Genomic DNA, 14,091 nt, shown 5'->3' with positions numbered 1-14,091 from the left:
AGTGATTGAGACTGTGCTTCCAATGCAGGGGAGCGTGGGTTCAATCCCTGGTCAGGGAAGTTCTGCATGCCAAGCAGTGCGGCAGCAAAAAAAAATAAAATAAATAAATAAATAAATAAATAAATATATATATATATATATATATATATATATATATAATTAAAATAAACACACATACGTTTTGTACAGACAGCAGTAATTTTGTCCCCAAAGGGACATTTGGCAATATCTGGAGAAGTTTTTGGTTGTCACAACTAGGGAGGAGGGTTTTACTAGTATCAATGGGGAGAGGCCAGGGATGTTACTAAACATTCTGCAATGCACTGGACATCCCTCTACAACAAAGAATTATTCAGCCTGAAATGTCAGTAGTGCTGAGGTTAAGAAACTCTGAGTTAGACTAATCTTCCTAAATAAAGGATTTGGTCATATAATTCCCTTGATTAAACTCCTCCAGTAGCTTCCCACTGGAACCAGAATAAAATCCAAACTCCTAGCCATGATCTGTTAAGCCCCATATAATCTGGCCACTGCCTACCTCTCTGATCTCATCCCTCTTCACCTTCCTTCTCAAGCACTAAACTCTGGTCAAAATGGCCTTCTGTCTAAACACACCAAGCTTGTGACCAAACACACCAGAGATTCCCAGGATCTTTACACTTGTTATTGCTCTTATTTGCAATGTTCTCTATTGCATGTTACATCTCAAATGTCATCCATCTCCTCAGAGAGGTACGTACTCCCTGAACATTGTAGCATTAGTAGCCTCACTATCACTAACACCACTACCAGTTATACACACTAATTACCCTATTTAATTTTCTTTGTAGCACTTAAAAGCATATAAAATTCTGTATTTACTGTTTGTCATCTCCCCCTGCTGCCCTTGGAATGTACACTCCTTGAGAACAGGGATATCTCTAGAGACTAGAAATAAAATGTTCAGTAAATACTTGGTTGACTACAACAAGGCCCCCCAGACTCAAGCCAATTATTTCATCCAGTGATCAACTAAATAAACAGATGTCTGTTTCCAATAGTGGAGGAAATAACTGGCTCTGATAGACTTGTTGAGAGAAGGATATGTTGGAATCCACAATGGAGTGTTATCCTCAGGGAATTTCAATGTAGTTTTGAAAATACAGCTTTTTCACTTCATATGCTGATTTAGAAAATGTAACTCATTATATTGCCCCTGCTTAACATCAGTCTTTTATTAAATTGTAAACACTTTAAGGGTAAAAGCCATTTGGAATCCTCAGCATTTAGCGTGAAGCTAAGGCACTTTCATGTACTGTCACCACCACTCTAAGCTGGAAATTTTTGTGTCACCTGTTACTGTGTGGTTTCTGTCTCCTGATTAGACTCTGATAGATATATCACATTTCATCCATAACAATCAGTAATTAAGCCCTATAGATTTTACTTTCACATTCTAGCTACAAAATATTATCTACCTGTTAACTTTCCTTGTTATAGCTAGACCTCTTCTTTTCCCTAACTACTACCATTAGTCACTTTAGCTGATACATGCATTACATCATCTGAACCACAAAAATGGCATTCTGACTGGGTTTTCCATTGTCAAACCATCTTGCTCAGTAAGTTCAATCTATTTATGTTACTGAATAATATTCAAAGTGGTATGTATTCAATAATAGCTACCATTTACTAAATACTAGTGTCTATATGCTAGACACTGTGTTAAGCACTTAACAAATATTCTCATTTTTTACACTGATTTTAAAAACTGGTTTTGGTAACAGCTTTATTGAGATATAATTCACTGATGTAAAGTGTACAATTCAATGGTTTTTAATATATTCAGAGTTGTACCATCACCACAATTTTAGAACATTTACATCACCCCAAAAATAAAGCCCATACACTTTAGCCATCATCCCCAATATGCTCACCATCTTCATCTCTATGCTGCCACTCATCTACTTACTGTCTCCATAGATTTGCCTACTCTAGACATTTTATATAAATGCACTCAGACAATACGTGGTCTTTCATGACTAGATTTTCACTTAACGTGAACACAGATGAGCATGTTTTCAAAGTTTATCCATGTTGTAGCATGAATCAGTACTTCATTCTTTTCTATGGCCAAATATTTCATTATATGTATATGCCACATTTTGTTTATCTATTCACAAGTTGATGGACACTTGGGTTATTTTTACCTTTTGGCTATTATGAATAATGCTGCTATGAACATTTGTGCACAAATGTTTTCATTTCTCATGAGTACACACCTAGGAGCAGAATAGCTGGATCAAATGTAACTTAATGTTTAACTTCTTGAGAAGCTGCCAGACTGTTCTGCAAAATAGCTGCACCATTTTACATCCCTACTAGCAGTGTATGAGGGCTGCAATTTCTCTACATCCTCGTTAACACCTATTATTATCTGTCTTTTTTTTTGTTGTCATCCTAGCAAAAGAAGTGCTTTCTTTCATTGTGGTTTTGATTTGTATTTCCAGATGACTAACGATGTTGAGCATCTTTTCATGTGCTGATCGATCATTTGTATATCTTCTTTGGAGAAACATCTGTTCAGATCATTTGCCCACTTTTAAATTGAGTTATTTGTCCTTTTATTATCGAGTTGTAAGGGTTCTATATATATATTCTGGATATAATTGGAGAGGCTGAGGTCACAGCAAGTTGTAGAAATGAATATCTAGGGAATATTCTAATCCTGGGAGTGTGATAAGAGAAGGATGACAATAGACAGGGTGTGGTAGAATGGCAGACCCAAACAGAGAGCTGATGTTAATCACTCCTTTGGCAAGAGAGAAACCTCCAATCTTGAGATGTTCTGTGTAGACAAGTTAACACTTGGCAGTGAATAGGAAATAAGATAAAACAAGTGACTTAAGAAGCCCCAAACTGAGTTTATTGTGGTATAGACCAGGTGATAACAAACTCCAGTATATTCAAGTAAAGTCTGATACACCCTGGGATACCTAAAATACAACACAAGGGGCAAAAAGCTGCTCTAAATTTACAAGTCCCCAAGAGAAAATAGGACAATGAGACATGTATCTCGAAAAAGCCAGGAAGTAGAAGTGTGCCAATCCTCACAACCTCCCCCATGTTCCCAACCACTTCCCTGACTTGCTCATTTTTCCACTACTTCAAGTCATTAAGACCTCTGCATTTTTTAGCCCAAATTGCTGTATAAGTAGAAAGTCTTTTTCAGAAGAATAAGGTGCCATTCTTCTCCTTGGTGCCATCCGGTTAAAGTCAAAACGTATAACTTTCTCATGAAGGAAACTCTTAGGAACTTAAGGCTCTACAAAGACTGATATAAGGGCCTTTTGCCACACACTAAATCTAGAATCGTGTCTCTAGATGCTACATGTGGCTAACCTCTTGGAAATAAGTCACAGGAGCTCCCATTCAGCTTAGAATCTACCAGGACAAGTGAATTAAGTTTACGATATAGTGGATTTGAAAGTTGGCAATAATCTGGCATCAGCAGGTAATTTCATCACAATCTCTGCATTTTCTAGACATCCAGTCAGGATCTGGCTCAGCTATTTATACCCTGCCATTTACTTTCTCTTCCAATTGCCTCTTATCCAGCTGGCAGGAGCTTCCAAGAAACATCATATAGCAGGCACTTCAGTATACTGGCTGCTTGTTGGGGTTGGAGTAGACCTGTTCAGGTTTGAGGGACGCAAAAGGATTAGCTCAATAGGCTGTGATGTGTGTATCCAGGGCCACCAGATCCACCGGAATCTGCAAAGAGGCTGACAACTCCTGCTGGCTATGGGAGACAGATAAGAAAAATTGCTCTGCTGATTATGAAAGAGATAGGAGAGGAACTGCTCATCAATCCCAAAAATTACCTAAGGCTGGACTAACGCAACAGCTATCCCTCCCTCCCAAATGTCTAGACTAACTACTCAATTAACTAGCATAGCACTTTGAAGGGATGAGAAAGCCAAGCATGGGAAGGAAGAAAATCCTCACCAGAAGGCAGAAGATGAGCAAGGGGGAGAGAAATGAGCTCATCTACATAGAGGTGTGAGTGAATTGGGGAGGTATCACAAATAGGAGGAGGTCAAAACCTGTAAACAGTAATCATCGTAGGGATCTCATAATCACGAAGTAGCAAGAGGGTGAGCAGCCAAGCCTCCATTAGGTCCGGGGAAGCATGGAAAGCATGGAAACCTATGGAACAAAAATGGAGATGGGAATAGAAAGAGGAAATGCTAAGTTAGACCCTAACCAACATACTTCTTTGATTGTGTCCACCCCTCACCTTGCTCACCTCCAATGCTCATTTACCACCATCACCCGCCCCAGATTCTTTAATGGAAAATTATGGACCCAGGTGTAGCACATATGGCTAATGATCAACCAAGGTCTTCATTATATTATGCTTAACCTGACCAAATGAATGGGGTTCTAAAGGTACAAGAGCCAGGATGGAAAACTCCCAGAGGACCGACCCTGTATTCCCCCAAACAAATGACTCTTACCTGGATGGAATGCCACCACCAAATCTGGATGGGCTATCTGCCCAGACTCTATCTGCTCCTCCCAGAAGTCATGATAGAGGCCCCTATGGCCACTAAGCTGAACTGTGCCAGGTTCCAGGAGTGAAGGTGAGGCACTCTGTGAAAAGCCAGCAGCTACATCTACACCCACCAAGATTACATGGAGGCCAAGGTACCCAGGAAACATGTAGCCAAGTTCATCATAGTCCCCAGGGTGAGTGAGGAATGTCTCTGCATGAGAAGCACCAACCACATGCTTTGTGCTTCCCCCAACCTTCCCAACATTTATCCCCAAGGCCCGAAGCCCAAAGCCCAGTGTCAAGGGCCGTGACAGGGCATCTGTCAGCAACTGCTTCAAATAGCCCTGCAGGACATCTGGATCTGGCCTTGGCCATCCTACACTGGCCCACAGGGTGGTCGTGGCCTGACTACCAAGCATAGCATCCAGAGTAGCCTCTAGCTGTAAACGTCGCATAGAAAACCAGGTGTCCCAGCCCTGTGCGACTTCAGTCAGCCAAGACCAAGGTCCTGAGGGAAGGACAAAATCACTTGCAGGAAAGAAGGAATAAGAAATGACCTAATCCTTCCCTGGCTTCAATATTCCCTCCATGTTCATTCTCCCAACCTGTCCCCAAGACTGCCCTGTCCCACTCAGTTCCTCATTTTTTCCTCAAAACAACATGCTTTCATATCTTTCTCCAAGTACCGTCAACTATGACCATTATGGCAAAGTTCCCCAATACTGTCACTCCACCTGTGACCAGAAGCCATTCCATGAGACGGTCCACAGCTACAAGACACAGCTCTTGACAACCCTCCTGTGTGCTGGCCAGCCTGACCTCTGGCACTCTGGACCACAGTAATAGACATTTCTGCACCTGAGAGAATGAGGCCCAGAAACAGATGTTCCTATCCCTCAAAGGTGAATGGGGGACTCCTGGGGAAGGGAACTGATATTCCTGCACCTGGGAAGAAAGATCACTGGGTGAGGAAAGTAGGGAGAGGAATGACAACTGCTGCAGCAAATCTGGGGACTATGTTTGGCAGAGGAGGCAGGAGGGAGTGGGAATGTAATTTTTCTCCTGGGTTACAGTGACACCTCAGCCTCTATCTAGAACTAACTTTTTACATCCCTTACAGAAACAAAAAAACACCGGGAGTTTGTGGCTGTCCTGTCATCACAGGTGTGGCTTGACCCCAACCTCCCCGGACAGATGTGGTCTTACCACTTAAGTGCTCAAGAGAAGAGAGGTAGGGCTTCCCTGGTGGCGCAGTGGTTAAGAGTCCGCCTGCTGATGCAGGGGACACGGGTTCGTGCCCCGGTCCAGGAAGATCCCACATCCCGTGGAGTGGTTAGGCCCGTGAGCCGTGGCCGCTGAACCTGCGCGTCTGGAGCCTGTGCTCTGCAACGCGAGAGGCCACAACAGTGAGAGGCCCGTGTACCGCAAAAAAAAAGAAAAAAAAAAAAGAGAGAGAAGAGAGGTAGAAAGGATTATACTCTGGTCTCTGTCTAACCTCCCCATAATACCAAAATAATCAGGAGCCTTATAAGGAACCCTTTTCTAATTTCTCTGTGGCCTAGATCACACAAAATGAGGAGCAAGCCTGAAGTTATTCTGAAAATTCTCAGACCTTTCCTCCTGCAATGAGGTCTCAGAATAGGATCATTCCAGATGTCTCCCCTATTAGCCCCCAACTAATCACCTCTTGCCAGAGGACCCTGGAGTTTGAAAGGCCACTAGGGAGTACTTTACAGTGAGCACAGAATCGGAATGTGTCCTCCGTCTTCTGGAACATTTCTTGAAAGCATCGATATCCAAAGCCTGATACAGGAGTATCCCCATCTAGCACCAACCTGCAGAGACAGCATGAAGAAGGAGTGGCAATAGGAAAAACACCTCCAAAATTTCTCATGACCCTTACCTTGGCTCCTATATATTTGCACCTCTCCTACTCCCGTCGTTTCTCTTTTAAGCAAATTATATTTCTTCTATAGTAATAAAACTGGCAGAAGTCAGGATGAGAAAATCCCTCATTGCAAATACCCCATATTCTCCAAGCTATACTCCCTCTCCACCTTATGAATCACTTCTACCAGTGACAATATATAACTCTTCCATCGGGCTAGTCACTCACTTGTATTCTTCATAGCTTTCCATGTTCAGCTTTGAAGGATCATCTGCAATAGGCCAGGAACATTATTCTCCAAGGAGAAGAAGCCAAGTGTATCAATGCTAGGGCCAGGTTTTGAGAGGGTCAGAAGCACAGGAGTCAAAACTGTGGGTGGGGTCACAAACATGGAAGCCACTGATGAGGGGAGTTTCTTGTGCCTTTGTCATTGGGACCGTGGAGCCATGGCCTGTCCAGTGATACCTGGGGACTATACGTAGAACAGATATGGAATGGAATTTTGTAAGTTGGACACATATGATGTTTTTTCATATGTTTGACCTTTCACTTGTCATTCCAGTCTCTCAGGCCCAGGAATCAGTAAGATTTATTTCATATCTACAGATTATTGATCACCACAGGCAGTTGTGAAAAAGAGAAATAATTATATGTGAATATAATTATACATATATATATTATACATGAAGTTCTATATATAATATAGATGCTTAGAAAAAGTCTGGCAGGGCTCATATAAAATTGTTAACAGTGATTAGCTCTGAGGAGGGAAAAAGGCACTAGGATGGGAATTGGATCGATAAAAGGGAACTTTAGACTTGTCTGTAATGTGTGACTTTTTATACAAAGAATATATTTGTATACTATTAGTGTATTTTAAAAAATCAACTTAAAAGAGAGGAAAAAGCAACAAAAGTTTTGGTTGGGCTTCCCTGGTGGCACAGTGGTTGAGAGTCCGCCTGCCGATGCAGGGGACATGGGTTCGTGCCCCGGTCCGGGAAGATCCCACATGCCGCAGAGCGGCTGGGCCCTTGAGCCATTGCCGCTGAGCTTGCGCGTCCGGAGCCTGTGCTCCGCAACGTGAGAGGCCACAACAGTGAGAGGCCTGCGTACCGCAAAAAAAAAAAAGTTTTGGTTGTCCAAAACTACCATCTAACTGGAGAAACAGTCAATCTAATCTAGTTGGGGGAGGAAAACATTCATTTTAAAAGAATCATCACATTTATAAGTAATAAACCAAAATGTAGAAATCAAATGCAATACCAAATGAGCACTAGCACTACAATGCCAAGTTATGCACATTATTAGGAAAATTTTCTAAAAAGGTGAGTTCTGAAGTAGAACTAAACCCACACCCACCCACTACCTAGAGAGAACTCTTGTGGTGTCCTCTTTCCCTGGCCTGTCTTCTCCCATTCCTTCCATGAGGGCTGAGTAAACAAAAGGGACTATACTGGAAAAAATAAAACATAAATATTTATTGATAAACAGATAAAATCATTTGCAAAATACTATAACAGAAACAAATGTGAAAAAATATACTTAACATCTAAATGTCTTAGAGAGACATTAGATATAAACTATAATATAAGGCAGTGTATAAATCCTACAAGAAAAGTGAAACTAAAGCACTAATGGGAGATCAGAAGAAGAGAGTCTCTCAGTTGGTGAGCTACAGACAGACTTTATGAAGCAGCAGTTGGAAGAGACCATGAAATATGGCAATACTGTGAATACACAAAGATAGGGAAACAGGAACTCTAAGCACAAAGAAGAGTGTGACCATAACAAATGTAAATGGGAAAATTCTGGGAACTAAGGAACTAGAATGGTTTGAGTTGGATTATTAAGTCTAAAGACCTAAGTGTAAGAGATAAAACTATAAAGTCTTAGGGGCTTCCCTGGTGGCACAGTGGCTAAGAATCCGCCTGCCAATGCAGGGGACACGGGCTCAATCCCTGCTCCGGGAAGCTCCCACATGCCGTGGAGCAACTAAGGCCGTGCGCCACAACTACTGAGCCTGCACTCTAGTGCCCTCAAGCCACAACTACTGAAGCCTGCGTGCAGCAACGAAGACCCAACACAGCCAAAAATAAATTAACTGATTAAAAAAAAATTTTTTTAATGGTAACTTTCATGTTAAAAAAAAACACTATAAAGTCTTAGAAGAACACAGGGGAAAAGCTTCATGATACTGGATTTGCCAAGTTCTTGAATATGACACCAAAAGCACAAGCAATAAAAGAAAAAATAGATAAACTGGATTATATCAAAAATTTAAAACTTTTGTGCATCAAAGGACAAAGTGAAATGGCAACCCATAGAATGGGGGAAAATACTTGTAAATAATATATCTGATAAGAGATTAATATCCTGAATATGTAAAGAACAACTGAAACTCAACAACAACAAACAGCCCAATTACAAAATGGGCAAAAGACTTGAATAGACATTTCTCCAAAGAAAATATACAAATTTCCAAGAAGCACATGATACTCAACACGACTAATCAAAGGCAAATCAAAACCACGGACACCACTTTACTCCCATTAGGATGGCTATCATCAAAAAACTAGAAAATAACAAGTGTTGGTGAGAATGCAGAAAAACCGGAACCTTCCTGCACTGATGGTAGGAATGTAAAATGGTGCAGCTGCTGTGCAAAACAGTATGGCAGCTCTGCAAAAAGTTAAATATAGAATTATCATATGACCCAGCAATTTCACTCTTAGGTATACACCCAAAATAACTGAAAACAGGTACGCAAACAAATGCTTATACACAAATGTCCATAGCAGTACTATTCACAGTAGCCAAAAGGTAGAAACAAACTAAAGGTTATCAAAAGATAAATGAATAAACAAATTGGGAGATATATATATATATGTATATGTATATATATATAAATTCAGCCGTAAAAAGAAATGTACTGATACATGGTAGAATGTGGATGAACCTCAAAAATATTATGCTAAGTTAAAGAAGCCAGACACAAAACGACACATTATATGATTCCATTTATATGAAATATCAAGAATAGGTAAATTCAGAGACAGAAAGCAGATCCGTGGTTGCCAAGGGCTGGGTGGAAGGGGGAATGAGGAGTAACTGATTAATGGTTATAGGCTTTTTGTGGGGGGTGATGAAAATGTTTTAGAACTAGTTAGAGGTAGTGGTTGCACAACAATGTGAATGTACTCAATGTCATTTAATTGCTCACTTTAAAAGGATTAATTTTATGTTATATGAATTTCACCTCAATTTAAAAAAAAGGAAAGGTATCTATAGAGATTTTGAAGCTCAAAAATTGTTTTATTCCCCAGATAAACTGCCTCCAGGGACAGGGAAATGAAGAGGATAATGCTGACAGTGGTTGTTTTTACTGTGAATGAGGTAAAAGTTCAAATCAAGAATTGTGTTTTGTTACGAAAATGGTCTGACATTTAATCCTTCTGGACTAGATCTGTTAGGAAAAAACTCCAGAATGATCATTCAGCTGAGATGTAGGTGGCAGAACAATCAAACAAAAACCCTCCCCAAATCATCCAGCTAATATCCATTATCTTACAACATGGCTCTTGCAAACCACGGTCCTCAGGTTAATGGAGAAATGAATCTGATTTTCCTTTGTACTTTCTTTCTCCTTGTCCTTTCATTCCATCCCTATTCTCCCCGCTCATCCCACAGATGAACGGCCAGTTTCAGAGTCCACAAAACAGAGATAACAGGCCTCCCTGATGGCACAGTGGTTGAGAGTCTGCCTGCCAATGCAGGGGACACGGGCTCCAGCCCTGGTCTGGGAGGATCCCACATGCCGCGGAGCAACTGGGCCCGTGAGCCACAACTACTGAGCCTGCGCGTCTGGAGCCTGTGCTCCGCAACAGGAGAGGCCGCGACAGCGAGAGGCCCACGCACCGCAGTGAAGAGTGGCCCCCGCTCGCCGCAACTGGAGAAAGCCCTCGCACAGCAACGAAGACCCAACACAGCCAAAAATAAATAAATAAATACATAAAATTTAAAAGAAAAAAAAAAAGATATAACTAAGTTCATCTGCATATCATATCTTCTACATTCCCACCAATAAAGAAGAAATTAGACCTAAAGATAGTACATTATTTTAGGATTTAAGGGCTATCTCTCTTTACTAAAGGGTAGACGGAATTGCCTTCAAACCTCAGGACACCATTTCCAAAAACTGACCTGGCTCTTCCCTCCACTTTTTTTTTTTTAATTTACTTATTTTTGGCTGCATTGGGTCTTTGTTGCTGCGCACAGGCTTTCTCTAGTTGCAGGGAGTGGGGGCTACTCTTCGTTGCAGTGAGCGGGCTTCTCATTGAGGTGGCTTCTCTTGTTGCGGAGCACGGGCTCTAGGCATGCAGACGTCAGTACTTGTGGCTTGCAGGCACTACAGTGCAGTCTCAGTAGTTGTGACACACGGGCTTAGTTGCTCTGCGTCATGGGGGATCTTCCCGAACCAGGGCTCAAACCTGTGTCTCCTGCATTGGCAGGCGGATTCTTAACCACTGTGCCACCAGGGAAGCCCTTTCCTCCACTTTTAATCACCAAACATTCTCATCACATTCCCAGAACCACTGCAATTCTAGAATAAGTACTTATATGCTGTATCTACCCAGACCCCTCTGGCAAGACACCACCTTCTTAAACCTTCAAAGAATGGACTGATCTTTTCTTTACAGGTATGGAGGAAAAGTATCTTTTTTTTTTTTTTTTTTTTTGCGGTACGCGGGCCTCTCACTGTTGTGGCCTCTCCCCCTGCGGAGCACAGGCTCCGGACGCGCAGGCCCAGAGGCCATGGCTCACGGGCCCAGCCGCTCCGCGGCACGTGGGATCCTCCCGGACCGGGGCACGAACCCGCGTCTCCTGCATCGGCAGGCGGACTCTCAACCACTGCGCCACCAGGGAAGGCCCGAGGAAAAGTATCTTTGAGATAAATCAAGAGTCTTAAATTCCAGAAGTAATAATAAATATCTTCCTGATATTCAACCAAAGGCCTTTATTCTGCAATGGAAGTCAATTAAGACCATTAAGGTACTTATCCACCTTTCCAAAGAGAGGTCTTCCTCCAATGGAGGATTAAGGACACTGGAAGACTGGCTGAACTGGCTGGAAGTCAAGGGATCACACAGCTTGGGGAGGCATGAAGTTGGTGAAATCCCTGATGCCATATTTTCCTCTGTGTCTAGAGTGGGTTCCTGATACAAATGGACAATTTTCTGGCAGGAAGGTAAGAAGGTGGGAATGAGGAGCCAGGTCTTTGCATTTGCATCTGTATATATCATCAGGCTCATGTCTGAGTTTGTGTACCCAGGCCCCCTAGTTCTAACTTTCCTGCAATGAGGCCTAGTATCCTCCAAGTTCGGGGGTGGGGAGTTGACCTGAGAGAAACAAAGGCAGTGACTTGGGGTCTAATTTATTCCCAGTATATAAGAGAGAGAACACCAACACCAAGGACTGGAGAGGAGAGGAGACATGAACTGGATGGCCTACAAAAACTCTTATCCTTCATCTCTAAATTCTCTAAAATATTAGCTAGCTTATCCCCATACCTAGGTCTCCCGTATTCACCCCTCCTTACCATCAACAGTCTCAAATTTCATCTAAATCATAGTCATCTTCTCACCATCTCCAGACCAGTGAGGCCCATCTAATTTTCTCAAATTCACCAGCAAACAAAAAATGTTTTTAGGGAGAAGGGAAGAGAAGGGTGAGTGAAGCTCATCATCGGGGATCCTCAAAAGGGGTTAGGAAAGAGAAAGAGAAAAGGAGAAACACATTAGAAACATTGCTATTAGGACAACATTCAGCTGCTTTATCAGTGATTAACACTCCCTGGAGTGATAAATGCTTTACTCAACTATAAACTAAGCAAGCAGAGGATTTGATGGAAAAGTAACTTACCCTGCTAAGCCCTCAGCTTCCTTCCTTCTCTCTTTCTTCCAAGTGAAGTAAATGCTTGATCTCCTCAGATCTACGTTGTGGCTGATTTGCAGCTGTCCCTTCGTATCACTTTCCTTTGCAAACTGCTGAAAGGCTGAGTCTCTGTGATTAGGTATGCCCTGCCAACCAGACAGACAACACAGAATTCTCCCTAACGAGGCACATAAGGACCTGACCCCCTGCCCTTGGACTTCTCTCCTTCTGACCTTCCTTCTCTGCCAAGAGGGCTCAGAACTCTGTCAACACTCCCAAACTCACCAAAGGCCAGGCAGGCTGAGGAAAGATGAAGCTTACTGCTTCCTGGACCTCTCTCACTAAGGCAGCATTTCTGCTCCCAGTCCACAGCGTCAGGAAAAAGCCTTTGGGATTAGTTCAGAAGTCAGTATTTGATTGGAAAAGGTAAACACTAGCCCAGAGGAACAGGAACTCCTAGAGTTCTAGATGTCAATCTAGACACAGGATGAGCTCTCCCAAGCCCAAAGTCCTTTTTAACCTAACGAACACTGCTCAAACACAACTCAACAGTGACCAATGTAGGTTTAAGTACAAATATGATACCCAGAAAAGGAGAATACAAATGGTCATTTAATGGTACAGAAAGAAATCAATTGTAGGGGAAACGTCCAGAATTAATTTGTAAAATTCAATTTCCCTGAAAGGACAGCAAGGCACTTTCTGAGTGAATGTCACCAGGGGCATTCCACCTGTTTATTTTAAAAGAGGAATAAAATTTTCTGGAATATTAAAGTAAGCAAGACCAAAAACACACACTATTTCTAGGAAGAGAAAATAGAAAAGAATCAACTCAAACATCTCATTCCTTCCTGTAATGGATGCTGATCCAGGGAATTTAATTCCACATTTCTAGCTCCTTTTCACTTAGAGCTATCAAGCTCCAGAACCTATCAGAGTTGGTAGTGCAGTGGTCCTATATGACTCTACGACCTGACGCTGCTTACATGTGGCCCCAGCTATGTCACTTACCTGCCTCTGTGAACATCAGCAAACTGGGGAACAGAACTACTTGCAATAAGGTCCTGGACCGTGGCAAATAAATCTATGTATGAACAGATGCAGAGAATGGATTCCAAAGGAACCCCAAACTGTAGAAAGCACAAACTACAAGCAGGAAAGGTGGAAGCAAAGTGCTAAGGATGCAAAAAAACATTACATAACATTATGTAGAATAGCTGTGGACAAAGGAAAATCAGTTGCAACAGGCAAAAATCCTGAATAAAATAGGGGTAATTCATTTTAAGCAAAGGTTTCAGGCCAATTTCAAATTTAACTGGCAGAAAATTGAAAGGTCTTGAGGTTTGTTAATGGCTGAACTGCAAAAGGTAAAAGAAGTCAGATTGTCTTTTCTAACTCAGAAGTGTCATCTCTGAATATAAAGGGAGATGATATATAGAAAAAAATTGATATTGAATAGTAGTTTACATTTCACCATCATTACTACTGTTCTGGTAGACATTTAAATTTACAATTTAGAAAGATCTGAACTTTTCACAATTTGCATTCATCATGGGTTACATTAAAAAAAAAACCTTTAGGGCTTCCCTGGTGGCGCAGTGGTTGAGAGTCCGCCTGCCGATGCAGGGGACACGGGTTCGTGCCCCGGTCTGGGAAGATCCCACATGCCCCGGAGCAACTGGGCCCGTGAGCCATGGCCGCTGAACCTGCGCGTCCGGAGCCTGTGCTCCGCAAT

At 42.1% G+C, this 14,091-nt stretch overlaps 1 protein-coding gene across 1 annotated transcript; it reads right to left on the bottom strand.

Annotated features, from left to right (window-relative positions):
* Positions 1-3,552: 3,552 nt before the first annotated feature.
* On the bottom strand, positions 3,553-6,873 carry MSS51 (MSS51 mitochondrial translational activator). Its single transcript, XM_060091910.1, is given in 8 exon segments — positions 3,553-3,781; positions 4,086-4,188; positions 4,500-5,066; positions 5,272-5,331; positions 5,334-5,408; positions 6,230-6,372; positions 6,654-6,687; positions 6,690-6,873. Coding segments are annotated over 8 exon segments (1,395 nt in total).
* Between the last annotated feature and the right edge of the window lie 7,218 nt (positions 6,874-14,091).

This window comes from Mesoplodon densirostris, chromosome 1 (assembly GCF_025265405.1).
Source record: "Mesoplodon densirostris isolate mMesDen1 chromosome 1, mMesDen1 primary haplotype, whole genome shotgun sequence".
NCBI lineage: Eukaryota > Metazoa > Chordata > Mammalia > Artiodactyla > Ziphiidae > Mesoplodon > Mesoplodon densirostris.
Note: the sequence above shows the minus strand (reverse complement) of the source record. Positions and strands in the feature narration are given on the sequence as shown.